Source organism: Mustela nivalis (assembly GCF_964662115.1).
Source record: "Mustela nivalis genome assembly, chromosome: 12".
NCBI classification, from domain to species: domain Eukaryota; kingdom Metazoa; phylum Chordata; class Mammalia; order Carnivora; family Mustelidae; genus Mustela; species Mustela nivalis.
In genome coordinates this window covers 65,533,692-65,554,250 of record NC_139031.1, presented here as the reverse complement: position 1 = coordinate 65,554,250, position 20,559 = coordinate 65,533,692, and the positions used below count along the sequence as shown (strand labels likewise).

The following is a 20,559-nucleotide window of genomic DNA, read 5'->3' as shown; positions in this document are numbered from 1 at the left end:
TAAAAATATTTATATATTAAAAGTAAATGAACAGAGGGGCAGGCACCTGGGTGGCTCAGTTAAGTGCCTGATTCTTGATTTCGGCTTAAATCATGATCTCAGGGTCGACAGACTGAATCCTGTGTTGAGACCCACAGTGGGCTCCTCACTCAGTGGAGAGTCTGCTTGAGATCCTCTCCCTCTGCCCTCCCTCCTACTCACTCCTGCCCTCTCTAAAATAAGCAAATCTTTAAAAAACAAAAAAGTAAATGAACAAGGAAAGATACTGTCACCTACACACTAATCAAAAGAAAGCAAAAGTAGCTATATTAATTTCAGTCAGAGCCCATTTTGAAGCAAGGAAAGTTACCAGGGATAAAGAGGGACATTAGAGAATGACAGAAGGGTCAATCCTCCAAGAGGATATTAACGATCTCCCGTGGAACAGAACAGAAAACCTAGAAATAGACCTACATAAATAGAGCCAACTGATCTTTCACAAGAGGGCAAAGACAGCCTCTTCAACCATGGTGCTGGAACAATTAGATAACAACAGGAAAAAAAAAAAGACTCTACACACAGACCTAAACCCTTCACAAAAATTAACTCAAAATGGATCAGAGACCTAAATGTAAACTTCCCAGAAGATCATAAAGGATCAAACTCAGATGGCCTTGAGTTAGGCATGGACTTTTTAGATGTAGCACCCATGGCATGTCCCACAAAAGAAAGAACTGAGAAGCTGAACTTGACTAAAATAGAAATTTCTGCTCTGCGAAAGACAATGTCAAGAAAATGAAGAGAGAAGCAAAAGACTGGGATCAAGTATTTGCAAAAGAGGAGCCAATTAAGAACTACTATCCAAAATATACAAAGAACTCTTAAAACTCTACCGTAAGAAAAAAAAAAACAATACAAAAATGGGCGAAAGACCTTCACAAAAATCTCCAAGGAGGATGATAGATAAGAAGTAAATATAAGAAGTTGCTCCACATCATCTGCCAACAGGGAAATACAAATTAAAACAAGATATCAATGCATGCCTATCTAAATGGCCCAAATGCAGAATCCTGACAACACTAACGCTGGTGAGGATGAGCAGCAACAGAAACTCTGCACGGATTACTGATGCGAATGCAAAATGCTATGGTCATTCTGGAAGAAAGAATGGCAGTTTCCTACAAAATTACCATAGTCTTACCATATGACTCACAAATTGAAATGTATATCCACACAAAAACTTACTCATGGATGTTTACAGCAGCTGTATTCCTAATTATTGAAAACTGGAAGCAACCAAAGTGTATTTCAGTGAATGGTTAATTAAACCATGGACATCCAGATATTGGAGTATTATTCAGCATAAAAAAAAAAAAAAAGAGCCATGAAGTGATGAAGAGTCATGAAGGAAACTTAAATGCAGATTACTGAGTGAAAGAAGCTAATCTGAAAAGACTACATACTGTAGGACTGTAACTACATGACACTGGTTAAAAAAAGGCAAAAGTGTGGTGATAATAAGTAAGATCAGTGGTTGCTAGAGGTGAGGGAGTAGGGAAGGAGAACAGGCAGAATATAGAGGATTTTTAGAGCAGTGAAAATACCAATTATGATACTATTATGGTGGATACATATCATTATACAATTTGTCCAAACCCACAGAATGTACACCACCAGAAGTGAATCCGAATGCAAACCAGGGACTTTGGTGATAACGATATGTCAATGTAGGTTCATCACCTGTACCGCATGTACCATTCTGAAGGAAAATAATGGGGAGATTGTGCACTCTTAGGAACAAGTGGTATATAAGAAACTTCTGAACCTTCCTTTCAATTTTGCTGTGAACCTAAAACTATTCAAAACTATTAAGTCTAGGGGCGCCTGGGTGGCTCAGTGGGTTAAGCCTCTGCCTTGGGCTCAGGTCATGATCTCAGGCTCCAGAGATTGAGCCCTGCAATGGAGTCTCAGCTCAGCAGGGAGCCTGCTTCCCCCTCTCTCTGCCTGCCTCTCTGCCTACTTGTGATCTCTCTCTCTGTCAAATAAACAAATAAAATCTTAAAAAAAAAAAAAAATTAAGTCTACTGGGGGAAAAAAAAAATCATGAGTAGCCAGAACAATCAGAAACTTAATTAGGGGAGCCTGGGAGGCTCAGTTGGTTAAGCATCTGCCTTTGGCTCAGGTCATGATCCCAGGGTCCTAGGATCAAGTCTTATATCAGGCTCCCTGCTCAGCGGGGAGTCTGCTTCTCCCTCTGCCTCTCCCCTAGCTTGTGCTCTCCCCCTTTCTAAAAAAGATTAACTTAATTAGGTAGTGTAACTAGGGACACACCTGTTTAATCCCCCTTTATTTTCAAAGAACACTTGAAGCAGGTTTGACTCTCTTCCTTTACAGATGAGAAAACTGCAGGTCACACAGGTTGATCTACCCCAAACCCCAAGTCTATTCCACAGGACCATAACCCGGGCAGTCAGGTTACCTCAGAGCAGGCTTTCTCAATCTTGGCCCTACTGACATTTTGGATGTCCCGTCATTCTTTGTTACAGGGGGCTGTCTGATGCACTGTAGGATGTTTAGCAACATCTCTGGCCACTCCTCCTCCCCGATGTGACCACCAAAAATGTACCCAGACATTACCAAATATGCCCTGGGGCAGATTTACTGCACCCTGAGTCAGAACTACTGTCTAGATGGTGCTGCCCGTTCTCACAACGCCATCGCCTCGGGGAAGCCTTCCCTGCACCAGGCCCAGCGCCAGGCACTGAGGACACAATGCCAAATAAGCCAGAGACTCTGCCTCACAACGGGAATGCCAGCCTGATCCATCAGTGGAGATACGTGCTTCTGCAAATTAGAGTGGTGGCAGAACTAACACTGTAATTCTGTTGGCGTTGGGGGGTTGTAGAGGTAAAGTCTCTGGAGCTGGACTGTTCATTATTGGTGACAGCAATTAACAGTAACCAGGTTAACTTTTACCAGGTCCTTTAGTCTATGCTAGGCACAGTGCTTAAAGTCTTTATATCTGACCTCATTAGAACATCTCTGAAACTATTTAAGGTAAAGAGTCATTACTATCACCATTTTTCAGATGAGGAAACTGAGGCTATAAGACTCTTAGTCATCACAAGTGAGTAGGTAAATTACAGAGCCAAAAATGACCCAAGAGCCCAGGATGTTTTGACACTAATTATAATACCTGGAGGACGTGCTGAGAATTTGGCAAGCAGGGATGGGGACTTCAAGCTGTCCTTATGGAAGGGTATCACCGGACAACACCGGAGCTGAAACTAACAAAGTCTTTTTAATTTGGCATTACGATGTGTAAGTGCCCACAGTCAGCAGAAAGCAGACCTGCCGAATGGAGAATATTATTCTCCTGTATTACAGGTTGAACTCGGTCTTCATTTTTTTTTAAAGCATCAAGGTTACAGTATAATTAGGAACCAGCTGCAATTGTAATTACAGCTCCCAATATAATTTGTTACATATTAGCAAGTGTCAAATTACTACTGCTCCTTAAATGAATAAAAACTGATTGTGCTGTTCGGAATACTGGGATGTATGTTCCTGATGGGGAACAAAGGACTATAAAAAGTATATGACATATTTATAAAGTGCTGAAAGGTTCTACTTAAGAGATCACAAGTTGCTGGAGCCCAAATAATGCCACCGAAAGTTAAAATGGCTTCTGAGAGAGAACAGTTAACTTCATAAATGCAGAGGAAGAGAAAGCAGCAAATCAAATGACAATAGAAAAGTTGCTTCCACTAAATCATACCTTACCTGTTCAAAATTCCACTGTGCATCAACATCATTGAACTGAAGAACAGTCAAGGAGCCAGGAGGAAGCCTAAAGAAAAAGAACAGGAACCCTCTGCACAGCCAGGGCCCCCCCTTCTAAAGAATGCACACAATTTCACTCACATGAGCCCTCCTCTGCTCTCTTCGGTGCTCCACAGACTTCCCACGTTCCTCTGAGCAACTTCTCTGATTCCAAACCCACAGCTAACACTTCCATAAGCTACCTATGTTACAGGCCTGGCTCTGAGCCTTGCAAACATGAGCACATTGACCCAGGAAACAAATGCAACTACACCCCTTTTTATAAGTCAGGAAACTGAGGTATACATAGAGTAACTTGCCCAGAGCCATAATTTGAACACAGAGTCCAAGATTTCAACCATTATATTATACTGGCTTTTAGAGACTACAAGACTGAAAGAGCAGGAGAACCTAGAGATTAAAAGAAAATTAAGACACACCAACTAACTGCAATGCCTGAGTCTTATGTAGATGACAATTTAAAAAACTATTTAAAAAATTTTAAGAAATGGGAAAATGTATCAAGTGTGTACAGAATAGATATCTGATCATATTGAAGAATCACTAATTTTTTTTAGGTATAATATTTTGGTTGTGCGTTTAAAAAAAAATCTCTTTTAGAGACACACACTGATATTTACATATACAATGATATGATGATGGGGATTTGTACTGAAAACATCAGGGGGATGGAAGGAGAAGAGCCAGTGCAGTATAAATGAAACAATTACTGGCCACAAACTGATGATTCCTGAAATTGGCTAGATGGGAACATGGAGGTTCATTATACTTTTCTTTTTTTTTCTTTCTTTCTTTTTTTTCTACATTATGGAAAATTTCCATGAGAAGTTTAAAAATGCTGCAGTTCTTTGAAGACCTAGGTCGAATGCCAATTCCTCTTGGAAGATTTTCCTAATTGTCCAACCAAATTCCCCTCATGGAATGCTACTTGCCCTTGTTTTATGAGCCTTGCAATTGGACATTTGAATTTTCACTCTATCACTAACCAGCAACATGACCGCCTGTGCTCTCATTTGTGAGGAGGCGGGGAAGGGAGGGAAAGGACTGAATGAAAGCAGTGTAAGCTGGGACAGAATCTAGCAGTGCCTCGCTCCCCAGTTCCTGGTACCCTTTCCATATTCCTATTCATAGCAGCTGAGCTGATGGAGTCACAGGAGGACAACTGGGCCGCAAGGGGAGGCTGCCTTGGCTTTCTGAACTAATCGTACTTTCTCTTAAGAATCTAAGCCAGCAGAGGGTCTGGACTGAGCTGGCAGCAGGTCATGGTGGCTGGGGATGTGGCACTACAGTGAAGGTTCATGACTTCCTGGGGTTGAACAACAACAAAAATTAAACTGGTTTCCTACCTTTCATCTTGTATTAAAATAACTTCAGATAATTAATAATTTCAAAAAGAGAGAAAGAGAGACTTATAAAGAGTACTAGAAAAACACAAGTGGTTTCCTATATATTATTAAATGGGGAAGCCATGTTTAAACATCACAAACAGCTCAGAATCCATAAAGGAATCCATAAATGAAAAGATTAATAAATATGTAATTTTTTAATTTAAAAACCTTTTTAAAATCAAAGGTGAGTATTGACCAGTTAAACAACTACCAAAAAAAAAAAAAAAAAAAAATGTGCAACAGACAAGGCAAAGGGCCAAGGTTCTTAAAAGTGCTTTTAGAACAAATCAATGTGAAAAGACAAATAATCCAACAGAAAACTGGACAAAGGTCAAGACCAGGGTCTTCTCAAACTGCTGGTGGACACCAAAATAGGGCTAACAAATCTCCAAGAACCACCAAGAGAGAGAAGCAGGGACTGAGCTTTTCCTTCTGGTACTGCAATGGGAGATACTGGAAAGAAGTGGGATCCTCAAACAGAGTCAACATCAACCTGCAGTAAGAGAAGAGTGTGAATGCTCCCAAGAAATCAAATCGGGACACAGACGCAACGGGAAGACTATGTGAAGACACAGGGAGAAAAATGCCATCCAAGGACTAACGAGCAAATTCTAAATCTTATCTCACCTTGCCAACCCTGCCAACACCTTGATCCTGGACTTCTGCCTCTAGATCTGTAAGTAAATAAACTCCTGTTGTTTAAGCCACTCTGTCTCTGGTACTTTGTTATGGCCGCCCTAGCAAATTAATCCAGAATCATTTAATATACACTCATTCAAGTTACACCAGTTGGGCATTCTTTTACTTATTTATTTTACTGTTTCATTTATTTATTTTGGACCCAGGTTTAAGTACTGCATTTGGCTGTCACATCTCCTTGGACGTCTTTAATCTAGCCTTTTCATTCACAACATTGACATTTTTGAAGTCAGACCAGAGGTCTTACAGAAAGTCCTACTTTCTGTATTTGTCTGATTGTTTCTCTGTGATTAGACTTAGATCCAATATTTTTAACAAGCATTCTCCCAATGTCATGAATGTTGTGTACTTCCCAATGCATCACCTCAGGGGACTGTCAATGATAGCTTGTTCCATTTCCTGATAATGTTAAATTGGATCAGAGGTCGAAGCAGAGCTCTTCATTGTACAGTAATTTATAAGGAGATACTTTTACTGACAAGTTTTAGCATCCACTGGAAGAACCTTGCCCAAATCAGTTATTACCCAAGGGTTATGAAGTGGTATTTTTTCCTTTTCCTAATTCTATCGAGCCTTCCACCTTTATTGGTTGGCATTCTTTGGTATTTAAGAAAAGAAAAAAGCTAGACCTCTCACTCTCTGTCTCACTTTGACTTTTGGGGGCATGCATACTACTCTCTCATGAAATGACAGTGTGGCTCTTTTTTATTCAATGTGTTACAGTCTATTTGCAATTGATTTTTTTTTTCATGGCAAAATACTACAAAACTTAACATTTTAACCATTTTCAAGTGCACAATTCAGTGGCATTTAGTGTATGCACAATGTTGGACAACCACCAGCTCTCCTCATTTCATCATTCCAAACAAACTCTATAGCCACTGATAGCTAACTGATTTTAACAGCCATTGTTTTTTTGTAATAACTGTGAGACACATTCATTGTAATATGGGTATGTATACACATATGTGTGCGTGTTTAAAGAATGAAAATCATAATACATGCAAATGACTGCTAATATTAAAATTTAGCCAACTTAGGGGCGCCTGGGTGGCTCAGTGGGTTAAGCCTCTGCCTTTGGCTCAAGTCATGATCTCAGGGTCTTGGGATCGAGCCCCACATTGGGCTCTCTGCTCAGTGGGGAGCCTGCTTCCCTCTCTCTCTCTGCCCGCCTCTCTGCCTACTTGTGATCTCTCTCTCTCTCTTTCTCTGTCAAGTAAATAAATAAAAATTAAAAAAAAAATTTAGCCAACTTAAATAAACCATTATGCAGAAGTTGCTGGAATAGAAAGGCAACATCCAAACCCACTCATCAAACATAACATCACAGGAAAGAACCAAGAATTATGGGCCCCTGATGAAGTACTCGGTACCAAGTACCCAATAACCTGAGAGAGGCACCCAGCATCCCTTAGGAAGTACTCAAGCCAAACACAAAAACTAAAAATTAATAAAACTCTAAACTTGATTAAGCCTCCAGATCGATCACTTGTCAGAAAACACTGAGGACTAAGGAACACTAGGGGGGGTGCAATCAGTAAAATCCAAGCTGCAGGAAAGATGACCCAATTCCCTCATGGAATAAACTGCACGGAAATAAAATGAGAGGCAGCAGAACCTACATATTAACAGGATTTAAAAGGCAGATCAGTCAAATGCCATGTGTGGCCCATGTCTGAATCTTGATTAGAACAAACAAACTGTAAAAACTATAACTGCAGGACATGGGATTAACATCCTGGCAGGTGTCCGAAGGAATGGTGAAATAAAACTAAGACCCCTGTTCCTAAGAAGAACTAAAGAGAACTAAAAAAGTTAAAATAAAAAACTTAAAAAACCTACCAACCCATACAGAGAAATGACAAGAAATACCCCTTCTGACTAAGCTCTAAATTAAATAACAAACAAACAAACAGGCTCCCTTTTTCCCTGGGAGTTACACTGTTGCCATAGCTTTATGGCTGGGAATGAGAACAGGGGTCCCATTCACAAACCACTGTGAAGGATATCAGAAGGGAACAAGGGTGAGGTAATACTGGAAAAAAGAGACAACAGCTAAGACCAAGGAAGCGTTAGCTGGCTGAAGAGATTAATTTTATTCTATAGGCAATACAGAACTACATTGTGTAACAAAGCAAATTAAAGAAGGCAATATCATCTTGTGGTTATGTGCTTGGACTCTGGACCCAGGCTGCCTGACTTCCAAATCCTAGCTTGGCCCCTTCTAAGCTGTGTGCCCTTGGACAAATCATTTAACTTCTCTGTTCAGCAAGACACTTAAACATTCTGTTCAGGTAAGTCTGCCCATCTGTATGATGGAGATAAGAACAGCACTTATATGTCAAGAATTGTTGAGAAGATTAAATTACTTCATGTTCAGAGTGCCTAGAACAGTGCCTGACTTTGTATTAAATAAATGTAACCTGCTAAAGCTGTTGTTACTTGCACAACATTTCTGAATCTTAAGTTTCCCTGTCAAATGAGGCTATAATACCTTTTCCCTGTTATGCTATAGATGATTATAAAGATAATCATAAAGATAAGCATGGATCTTCATATTACCTGGTTATTTTAATCCCCACAGACTGAATTCTTGAAAACATGCCCAATAACGGACTCATTTTGGTAAGCCCAGTACAGTATGAGCTGGCAGATGGTCAGTATCAACAACACACCCAAATGTATCTTTTAATAAAAACTGTTAAGCGCTGTCCTCATGAACACAGTACTGCTTCGAGCCTGGCAATAAGAGCCAATCTTAGAAGCTGCCTTTGACAGACCTGGACAGAATGGAGAGGGAAGTGAAGGGAAAGGACCAAAGGCAAGACCAGGCTGGAAGCTAAAGCAATGCTTTATGAAAAGTTGGGACATAAATGGAAGAGATAGGACATTCCTGCTCTAGGGCATCAGGGTTTACTGGACCCATCTCTCGGTCCTCTTCCAAATTCCCACCGATGGCTTCTCCTGGCCACCCACAACAGGCACGTAACTGAGCTATTTGGAAACCTGAATCAGTAGGAAAGTTAAGTCACAAGCTGAAAGTGAGGAACGATCAACAAGATGAATTCAATTCTAGAGTTGGAAATAACTTTGAGGCAGAAAAATTGAGATCTGTAACAAACAGCTGCAAATGCAAGGTTGCTGCTTGAGAGAGCTATCCAGACTGACTGACACGGAGCCATCACCCTTCAGAGGGAAGAGGATCTAGGGACACCCACAGTTCAGGGGGAAGCAGAAGGACAAAAAGAAGCCAGCAAATGAGAATAAAGGAATAATGAGAGAGTTAAGATGTCAGCGTGAGAGGGGATATCATGAATGCTGATGAAAAGTGTTACAGGCAAAAAGCGGTGGGACATGGGGTTCCATGAATCCAGATATGAGGAGGACAGGCTAACAGTTTCAGAACTGACGACTTTAGGAGGGAATGTCAAAAAAGAGAAGAGGCACAAGTTCATTTTCAGGACCTGTAAGTATGGGTGGGTAGTTAAGAATGGAGAAAAGTACAACCCTTGTATAATAATCGTACACTCCCTTAAATAATAATTAGGGGATATGTTCCAAAAATAATACCCTGACCCCAATGCAGAATCAAAACTAATCCCAAAACCCTAAAATTTATCCTGGATTTTATTATTATTTATTTAATTCTGCAAAAAGTTGGACTAACTTACAACCAATTCAAAAGGTGCTGCAACCTTGGCATAGGAAGGCAACTACATTTAATTACACAGTAATGAGACTTCCAGACCACTATTCTTCAAACTTTAATGTGCATACAGTCCCCTGGGGATCTAGTTAAAATGCAGATTCTGATGCAACAAAATCTTTGGCCTGGGCTGAGTCCAAAAATGCTGCAGTTCTAACAAGCTCCCAAGTAAACCAAAGCTGCTGGCCCATGGACCGAAAGTTCCAACAGCAAGTCTCCAGAAGACCACTCAGACAATCTGGCTAAGCAGCCACATCGGCTAACTATTATGGTGAACACTGAATGGGTCACAAGCATAAGAAAAGCAAACTATGTCTTCTCCAGGTAAATCAAATAATGTCTATGTCCCCCAGTTTTCAGTTAGGTAGAAATGTCCAACAGCCCACAAAGGCATCTCTTGGTCATCCTGCAGCACTTCCTAATCCCCAAAGAATTTGCACACGTTACACTGCATTTGCTCATCACACACGTCACAGACACTCCCTACTTTCCCAGAGAAGTTAGACTCATCCATGTGTTCACCATCAATGTAAGCCCACTCCTCCCCGGCTAGCTCCTCAATAAACCAGAGCTACACAAACATAAGTAAATAAAACGTTCTTTGCAGGCTCCTCCCACTTAAGAAATCAGTTCCGAGCTCCTCTGCAGCTCAACCTACCGCCGTGACCAGACTCAGACACACGAAAATCTCATGCCTAACTTAGAAAAACTTCTATATGGGCACCTGGGGCTACAAGCCTGTTCAAATCAGGCTTATGATGGGGTTCAGGACACACTGCACCAAAACGCAGCGCCTTGGCATCTGTAATGTCTGAAGCCAAAGGAGTCTGAGAAAACAGCAGGAGCAGGAAGGTCACTCTGACTTCCGCCCCCACAACCTTCTTTCCCGAAATCGGTCATGTAACTCCCATGTGAAGGGTACCCTCCCTGTAACAGAGGAAGAAAGACATTCTTATCGCCAGAGATGGGGAAGTGGGGACCCAGCCAGCTGTACAAACAAAACCTCAGTAAACTAACCCTTGTCTTCTAGTTACTTCTTCATCATTTACTACTCCTGGCCCAAACCCCTTCACCTCAGTTATTTACAAACCCACTCTTCCTTTGTCTAAAAGGAATAAAAAGTTTCCTGCCCTGGTCACTTCTCTGGGTCTTCCTTCTCTTGTGAAGACTCCCATACCCAGGTAAAAATTCAGTAAACTTTGTGTGCTTTTCTCCTGCCCATTTGTTTTTGTCAATTTACTTCTCAGATCCAGCCAGGGACCCCTAGGAGAGTCCAGAAAAACTTTTCCCTCCTCTACACTTAGACTTATACAATTTTCCTCCAAACCGTACTGCGCGAGTCTTATGCAAAAGACATTTTACCATAGAACAGTAAGTTTATCTTGAAATATCTGACTCTTACATATCAAGTCAACAATTTTCATGGATAACATGTGGAAACTGTGACTACATGTGGAAATCAAGACAAAGCTACCAGCCTAATAACAGTCATTAAATAGAGTGGTTTATTTAGGTTAAATTACTAAGAATTTCAACACTGCCAACTCTGCTATGTTGTCAGCACCTAAAGTCAAAAGGAACCATCCGGGCTTATTTTCACTCCCACAACTGCACAGCAAATTTCCAAAGGAAATGGCTGAATATGAGTACTCTATCTTGTAAACGTTTCCAATCAACAAACCAGACCACCACGCTACGTATCAACCACTGGGAATAATTCCTAAGTAACACACCAGAGCCACCATTAACTGGGTCGATTTAACCCAACAAGAGGGTCTGGTTAAATAGGCCATGAAAACAGGGCTTGCTAAGTTGCTGCTGAAGACATGCTAAAGGAACTGTATCACCGTGGTGAGGGCACAGCCCCCTTACTTCCCAGCAAAACCAACATGCATCTGCAGAGTCACACATTCCTCCTTTCCAAGACACACCCCCAAGGCATCATGGCAGCAAGGATGGATGCTTATGAAGAAGCACATGCTGAGCGAAGAGGGGAGCTTCCCACTGACAGAGAGTGGGAAACTCAGGGCAGAATGATTCCATTTAAGAACCGAACAAAAGGGGGTGCCTGGGTGGCTCAGTGGTTTGGGCTGCTGCCTTTGGCTCGGGTCATGATCTCAGGGTCCTGGGATCGAGCCCCGCATTGGGCTCCCTGCTCCGCAGGAAGCCTGCTTCCCTCTCTCTCTCTCTCTGCCTGCCTCTCTGCCTACTTGTGATCTCCGTCTTTCAAATAAATAAATAAAATCTTTAAAAAAAAAAAAAAAAAACGAACAAAAGTAGAGGCCAGACATAGGACAAAAAGTCAAAGAAGCAGAAGGAGTCACAGCCCCTCCAGCAATCTTATAAACAACTCCATACCCAAAAAGATGTGCCCCCTAGTTTGTTTAGGTGCTATATCCTGGCTTTCAATCCTTCCCACCACTCCCACCCCCCAGTTCTCTATTGGCTGAGCGACACTTGTAAGGAGTGCGGCCTAACTGAGGAACACCTACAGCACAGGGTCCCAAACCAGGTGAGCCAGGGAAAAGGCTGCCAGACCAAGGTTCCTCTGTAAGTAACATAACTCTGCCTTTCACCTGCTGTTTCTTATCACTGGAATGGGTCTTCCCTCTTCCCCCCAATCATTCACGCTGAAATACCACCTCCTATGCCCACAGACATGGTCTCCTTCCCTGATGCCCCCATAGCCCTTGTTATAGCACTAATCCTACCCAGGCATTTCCATAAGAGGAATCTGCCTGCAGTGTGGCTATGGTCTTCTTGAAGGCCCAAAGGGAGACCAACTCATTTTCATATCCTCAACTTAGCCACATCTGGAACATAAGAAAGAACATAATACGATCACGGCAACATCTCATCCAAGAAGGGACTATCAACACTAAGTGTACTAGTCCTACAGACCACATTTTCATGACTAACACTTCAATTTGTCTCCAAATTCCTTTCTTTCAGGTCTAGGCTAATTTTAGACAAATTACTGGTCCATGTCCAGTATTGTTTCTGAACGTCTCTCCTGGCTGAACTGGAGGGAGCATTCTCTAACTTTTAAGAGTTTCATTTAGTTTCACTTCCTCATTATTAATGTACAAACTCTACCGATGACCAAGAAGGAATGTTCCCTACAACCAAACAAGGGGTGAAGGGGAAGGAAAGGTTTTTCCTCTCTAATACTAATTTTTTAAAAATGCAGTTTTTGTGGAGTTGCATGAATTTTGAAAAACTCGTCTGCATTTTAATACATGCAGGGAGTGCTTGGAAGTTTTTAAAAGAAATCCTGAAAACAACACAACAGTACAGGCAGGCCACTTACCATTTACCATATAGCAAGGGAACCCTTATAGGATTATCCTTATGAAAGTAGGCAGAACAAGAAAATGGAAGCTTTTTTTTTTGTAAAGGATTTTATTTACTTATTTGACAGACAGAGATCACAAGCAGGCAGAGAGGCCTGCAGAGAGAGGGGGGAAGCAGGCTCCCCACCGAGCAGGGAGCCTGATGCGGGGCTCTATCCCAGGACCCTGACATTATGACCTGAGCCAAAGGCAGAGGCTTAACCCACTGAGCCACCCAGGTGCCCCGAGAATGGAAGTTTTTTGAGTTTGTCTCAAAATACTAGGAGTTAGATAAATGTTACATCATGAAAAACATGTACCTTTGGCATCGTTATGTGGAGTCTTCATGCAAAATAAAAGCAGAACAAAGACTAGATTCTTGGCCTGCCTATATGAACTACTTAAAGGATGAGGGACATGAACAATTAGTTACATTTGGGGAAAAAGAAAAAAAAAACAAAAACAAGGAAACTCAGAATAGAGAGATCAAGAAACTGCTAGGTGTGACTGAGTTCATCCAGAAAATATCAAATCTGCCTAATTAAATATTCAAATAATTCATCACAGTGAGTGCTGGAATTCACCTATAACTGCTGAGTTTCAGACTCTTGGCCCAACCTCGGAGACATTCCATTTAAGTGAGCTCTCTCCTAGGCAAGCTCTTCACGTTTTAATAAGAGGGGATGTCAGTCCTACTTCTAAATGAGACTATTGCTCTGTGTTCAACCCAGCAATATGGAATAACTGCACTCCAGGAAAAAACAAAGAGCACAGCCTTTAACTTGGGTTGTCCAACACTGACTGGTAGCCAACACAATCACCTCCCAAGAATAGTGCTAAAAGGCAACTAAATAAGAGACACTCTTGGATTAAGGCAGACCACCACAGTCATTTTGGGAACTTTTAAGACTACATTTACGGCACTGCCCTTGAGCTACAGGGAGTGACACTACAAGAAATGGCCTTATGGAACCCACAGACATATATGTGTGGTCATGAGCTAGTTTTGAATGCAGTTCACTCACAGCATATAAAAGGACATGGGGAGAAACCATCCTCAGTATAAGGAGACCTCTCTCTCAAGGAACTGACCTCACTGATCATGTCATGTATACCTGTATACATGTATACCTCTTTACTTTGGATGCTAGAAAATTCAGTCACCTCTAGCAAGTACATCCTTATTTTCCACTACCTTTAGTCCTGGCTGCATCTTAACTTTCCCTTCATCCTGTTTTTCTCATCTACTCTGACTTTGTGGTTGATGTCTTGTTGGCTTATAAATACAAGTATACATGACATGAGCCATCAGAAACCCTGAAAAGAGGCAAGGCTAAAATGAATAAACAAACAGAAACACAAACTCCAGAAGAGCAAAAATGAAATGTTTCATTTTCTCTCTCATACTTGGCTAAAATTCAACTGCACTTATTGACATGATGTGACAGTTTCACAAAGATACAACCAAAAAGCAGGATCTGCTTCCATGCCACTTATTTACTTCATACTGGTTAATGATCTTTTTCTTGTACTCCAATTATATTATATGCATATTCCTCAATTTAGGCCCCTCAATTATTTTATCCCCAAATTAAAATTATTTAAATCACCTGCAGATATTTAAAAAATAAAGTACGGGAATCTACTTTCACCTACTCTGCTGCAAGAAGTCACCAGGAGAGAACGCATTCATATGAAGCCTTGGGCTCTGACTGCATGCAAATTTAATGCAAAGAAAAGGTCAAGGGCTACTGGGTTTGAAAGGGTTAATGTAGTTTCCAAAAATGAATACCAGGGATCCTTAAAGAATCTACCTAAAATAGTTCTCTATACCCATATGTTCACACACAAACACACTCATGCACACACCCAAGAGCAGACTCTTGAGGATGGAACTCAAGAGTAATTACAGAAAAGAAAAAGGCCACTTAGGCCACATAGTTAGGAACACGAAGTCTGCAGATTTGGGGAGCCTGGAGAAACTTAAGTCATAGAACAGCATTTAAATATATTTGTCTGCTTACAATTTCCATTGCAAATGTGATTAGTTTGCTTGAATAAATAGGAATATGATGTGTTGGCCATGTTTTCCTCTTGAGGGTTATCACCGAGTTTTGATTAAGGACAAATGTTTGAGATGTTGGGTATATTTAAGTTCACGGCACTTAAAACGAACTAAGAAGTTGTATAGGCTTGATTAAAGGGCTGCCTTCGTGAACTTAAAATTAAAAGCAATAAATTCCAATGAGTCAAGTGATTGGGACTAAATATGGTATTCTGTCAGAAAAGTTGAAATGGAGTCCAAAGAGACTGAAATGGTGTCCAGGTTTCCAAAAAACGGTGAAAGAGGAAAGGTCAAGCTGTCGGAGTTGCCTTTCCTCTGGGTTTGTGAATGATTCACATTACACAGAATTCCTTTTAAGTAAAACTTCACAAGAGTTAACAGGCTCCCAAGACAATCTGTTTTGTCATTTCTAAAAAGAAGCCTCTCAAACGCTCAGAGGCCGGTATGTAAGTGTTGTCAGATGGGGAGAGGGCTGAAGAATGGGAAGTGGGGGCGGGACGGGGGTCCTCCGGAGTTGTTACACACGCGCGCGCGCACACCGACTTCTCCGACCAGCGGAAGTCAAGGTGACTTCCCCACCCGCGGGAGGGCGGGGCCTTTGAAACCTAATAGGCTCTGGCTTCAGCCCGCGCTGTGCCGCCGGGAAGGAGAGGCCCGAGTCAACAACAACCGGGGTCAGAAGCAGGTGCGCTCTGGGGCAGTCGCGGGGCTCTTAAGGACCCCGGGCCCTCGCCCGCCCTGGCCCACCGGGCTTCTCCAAGCCCAGCGTGGTTCAGCCCGCAGGACGCCGACCAGACACCTACTCCCCTCCCGGGCCAAGTGGGAGGGTTCGACCGGCAAAGTTTCTACCGCAAGGTCGGGCCTCCGTCCCCGCACCGGCCACATGTGCTACCCCGGGAGGAACGGTCACCCACCTCCTCCCGCTGCTGCAAGGTGGAACAGCTGCCCCACGCCCCTCTCCCATTTGTTTTCCACGTTGCACCAACTCGGCACGTGAACGCCTGAGGCTCCCGAGTCCCCCGGCCCCGACCGGCCGGCACGCTCCCCGGGGCAACGGGCCGACGCTTACCTTGGCGGTCGCCATGCTGCGCCCCGAGTGCGGGCGGCTGCAGGACCCTCCCGGAGGCTGGCTGGCACCGTGGGCCCCGGCGGCTCACTTCCAGTCCGGGCGGCAGCGGGGGTGGCGATACAGCCCGACAGCGTGCGCGCCTGGCCTGCCTCCCCACGCCCTCCCGCCGGCGCGGGTCATGCGGGCGCCGCCCGCCCATTGGCTGCGCCCGGCCGGGGCCGCCGGGGCGCGCGTGATCCGACGGCCTCTGCCCTGCGGCCCGGGGCGGGCCCGGGTCCGGGGGGGGGGGGGGCGGTGGACGGGGCGCGCGCACGTGACCCCGGCCCCGGGGCGGCGACCTCGGCGGCGCGGACCGGTGGCCTGGGGGTAGGTGACCTGACGAGGGAAACTTCTGACTTCGACTGGGAACGGCCAGACCCGGGTGAGACTCGCCAGGAGGGGCACGGAGCCTGAGGAAGCCGAGAACTCCACTAGGTCACTCTTTAGCCACATTTTCTATGTCGGTTCGCCTTCAAAGGGGCTCCACTCTGCACCATAGTAGAATGTATCCAAAGGCATTGGCCAGTCGAAGGGAAGATAGCAAAGTGATATCACTAGCAAATCTACTTTGAGGCCAAATCTGTAAACTCTAAGTACCAACCAGGTATATATAGTGCGGAACATAATATTCGGGAGGCCACTTCGTTTCAGCCCCACGTATTAGGATGGAAGATGTCAAAGATTCGCCCCAACACACACACACACACACCCCGAATATAGGCTCTGTTAAGATAACTAGGTCAGAATTTTAATTGGAAAATTTGAATGTGTAACCCTCCAGAGATCTTAGCCCTCTTTATCAAAATTCCATTCACGTGTCTCTGCCATGACAATTTATAATTGGGGCAATGGTGGTAAGAGAAAAGGGCTTTAAATGTTTTGTGGGTTATGGATATAACCTTTCAGCAAAAGTGTATTATTAATTATTTTAATACATCAATACCAATTGAGTGCCTACATGTGCCAGGCACTGTGCTAGATACTGGAAACATCAAAATGACTTGAAAGATGGTCCCAGCCCTTAAACAGCTTAAGGGTTAGTGAGGAGGTCCATGCATAAATAGTTAACTGCTATTTAAATAACCTGTTAAGGCAATAACCTGTTCCCAGGGCACTGTGGGAACACTGAGGACTCTGAAAGTACCTTAAGGGAGATAATGCCTAAGTTGTATGCAGAAAAGAGGCTGTGTATTAGTTCAGTGAAGTGGAGGGGAAGGGTTTTCCACCCAGAGAAAAGGAAGAGAGGCAGGAGACTCAGAAATTGCTGGAGAACCACAGCAAGTTATGAAAGTAGTTGGTCATGAAAGGTGACTTGAGCTGTGGGACTGGTGCATGAAGGGTCTGGATGTACAGGTAGTGATCATGTCATAGAGGGTGTCAGATGCCATGCTGAAGGGTAGTAACTGAAGGGCTTTAGAGCAGGAAGTAGTGTTTGAAGTTTTGCAATACAGACGGATCACTCTGCTTGCAGTGGGAAAGATGGGGCAAGATGGAACTGTTGGTATATTCAGACAAGGCAGGCTGAGGGCCTGAAACTAGAGATGGGATGGGGCTAAAAGAATATATAGGAGGTAAAATTAGTCACTAATATGATGACTAATATATGTGGGGGTGGGAGAGAGAAGCAGAGTCGTCCTATCTTGCACCTACATCCCTGGTATATGAATGTTGGCAAGACACCCGAGATCAGTAATACAAGAAAGGAGTGTTTTGAAGTGTGTGTCTTTTTGTAAGAAGAGGATATGCAATATACATATTACCTTGAAAAGCCAGTAAAATAAGCATTTCAAAGAGGAGCAACTGATTAACATACTCCCAAGAAATCTAACAGAGCCGGAAAAACTTGAACATGTTCATAGAGAAGAAAGACCATGCAGAGTGAAAGAACAAAAACAAAAGCAAAACCAGGGGAATTGATAGAGAAAAGAATGGCAGGGGGATGGGTCTACAGCTCATGCGGAGAAGTGGCCCCAGCTGCTCTAAAGGAATTTAAAAGGTCCAGAGAAGACCCAACCTCATGTAACCAAGATCACATCACATACCGCATATTTATTTTTAAGGGCATCACTGAAGCTCTCCTTTTATAATGTAGATGAACTTTAAAAATTTTCAATGTGTGTTTTTTTTTTTTTTTTCTGAAGATTTTATTTATTTATTTGAGAGAGAACAAGTAAAAGAGAGCATGAGAGGGTGGAAGATCAGAGGGAGAAGCTTAGTCCCCGGGGACCACCCTCCATCCCAGGACTCCGGGATCATGACCTGAGCTGAAGGCAGTCGCCAAACCGACTGAGCCACCCAGGTGCCCTCAATGTGGTTTGAATCTATTTTTAACCAATCTTAAGTGTATGGTTCAGTCCTGTTAAGCACACTCATGTTATGCAATCTCCAGAACTCTTTTTTATCTTGCAGAACTAAAACTCTATGCTTATTAAACAGCCACTCCCAGTCTTCCCTCCCCTGCAGCCCCTGGCAACCAACTACCATTCTACGTTATGTCTCTAAAAATTTGACTATACTGGATACCTCATAAAAGTGAAATCATATAATATTTGTCTTTTTGTGACTGGCTTACTTGATTGAGCATAATGTCCTTAAGTTCCATCCATGTGGCAGTGTGTGTCAGAGTTTTAAGATTCTTTAAGATTGAATAATGTTCCCTTAACTTTTAAAGAAAAAAAAAATAGAAAAAGAATCAAGAATCTGTAAGATTTTCTCTGGATATCTTGGAGAATTTAGGAAATCATAGTAATGACCAAAAAAAAAAAAAAAATCACTCGAAATCCCACCACCAGAGTTAGCCACTGTTAAACATTTTACTGTATTGTCTTCAAGTCTTGATGTATCTATGTCCTTATGTAAGAGAGTTATATATTTTCTTTAATTTCATTCAGTTTTATATACTGAATAAATATAGTGTTATTTCAGTTTCAGGTGTACAATAGAGTGATTCACCAGTCTATATCTTACTCAGGGCTCATGATAAGTTTTCTGAAAGAGTTATGTTTTTAAATATAGGACAAAGCATCGTACTCTTGTTTGTAAGTTTCTTATGGCTGTTCTAACAAAGTTACCACATGGTTGGTGACGTACAACAGAAATATATTCTCTTACGATTCTGGAGGTCAGAATTTCAAAATGAGCCTTAAGGGACTACAATCAAGGTGATGGTAGGGCTGGGCTTTCTCCAGAAGATATAGGCGAGAATCTGTTTCTTTACCTTTTCCAGGGGTTCACAGCCTTTTCTTCATCTTCTAAGCCCACATACATAGATAGCATCTTCTGTGTGTGACTCTGCTTCCCTCACATGGTGTCTTCTGTCTAAGAATTCCTCCACTTCCCCCTTAGGGACACTCACAGTGGCATCTAGAGCCAACCCAGATAATCCAGGATAATCTTTCCACCCTCCAGATCCTTAATCACATCTGCAAAGTCTCTGCCATAGACATTAACATTTATAGGCTCCAGAGTTTAGGATGTGGACGTCTTTTGGGGGGCTATCAGTCCACCTACAAAACCTACCACTCTATGGATGCAAGTGTATCCACATATGGATAAAAGTGAATTTGGACTTACATTTGGAGTCAGACTCAATTATTAAGCTTCTTCCTTCATTTTAGAATTTCCCCCAAAAAATAAATTTTCAAAAAGTTTTTCAAAATACGAACTTTTCAGTCACAAGCTCTGAAATAGGAAAGATCCTCCTTGATTTCCTTGGAAGCAATAGCATGATGTGAAACATCATCTGAGAAGATAAAGTGTAAGTTGCCTGGGCACCTACCATGTTCCCTCTGACCTCTTCATCATGTACTGACAGGCTTAGGTGCACTCTTGATAACTGACTTGTCTCATACTTGTCCCTTCTCTCTGTTCCCAGACTACCATCCTCCCTACCATTTGAAAGTAACCGACACTGATGCACTTAGAAGAAGCCACAGAGACATACCAAAGAAGGCCAGGTGATAAAAAGGCAGAGATTAGTGTGACCCAGCTATGAGCCAAGGAATGCCAACAGTCAATAGCCACCACCAGAAACTAAGAAGACGAAAGACAGAATTTTACCTAGAATCTCGGTGGGAGCGTGGCTCTGCTTGATTTGATTGGGAAAATCACCTTGACTGGGGACTTGTACTCCGCAGAACCATGAGATAATAAATTTCTTTTGTTTGAAGCTACCCAGTTTGTAGTACTTTGTTATAGCCGCCCAAAGAAACCCATAGAGGTCCCAAAGCCATCTGTCTTATAGCACCAGGTGCCAACCTGGCGTGCTGGGAAAGCAGCCAATCCAAATCATGGGGAAAGCTCATGGGCTATGAAGGCACACAGCCCAAGTGTGAGCTCAAGCCCCAGGAATTCAGAAAAGTGAACAACGTGTCCTGCTCTGAGCTTTCACCTTTCCCAGAGCAGCCATACCTTGTAGATGCCCTTTGACCGTGCTCTTA

General features: G+C 42.8%; 1 protein-coding gene and 1 long non-coding RNA gene across 3 annotated transcripts in view; one reads left to right on the top strand and one right to left on the bottom strand.

The window, feature by feature from the left end:
- The window catches only part of SLC25A13 (solute carrier family 25 member 13), a 180,519-nt gene extending 163,932 nt beyond the window's left edge, over window positions 1–16,587 (bottom strand). Inside the window, 3 exon segments of the mRNA XM_082693601.1 lie at window positions 16,082–16,131; window positions 16,134–16,177; window positions 16,179–16,587. Coding sequence (XP_082549727.1) covers window positions 16,082–16,131; window positions 16,134–16,177; window positions 16,179–16,573 — 489 coding nt within the window. The 5' untranslated portion in view covers window positions 16,574–16,587.
- LOC309845522 lies at window positions 16,424–20,292 on the top strand. Of its 2 annotated transcripts, none has more exons than XR_014301321.1 (2): window positions 16,424–16,555; window positions 19,995–20,292. It is a non-coding gene; the product is annotated as an uncharacterized lncRNA (long non-coding RNA). The 2 variants fall into 2 exon arrangements; XR_014301322.1 differs by lacking the exon at window positions 16,424–16,555 and adding an exon at window positions 16,634–16,724.
- The last annotated feature ends 267 nt before the right edge of the window (window positions 20,293–20,559 follow it).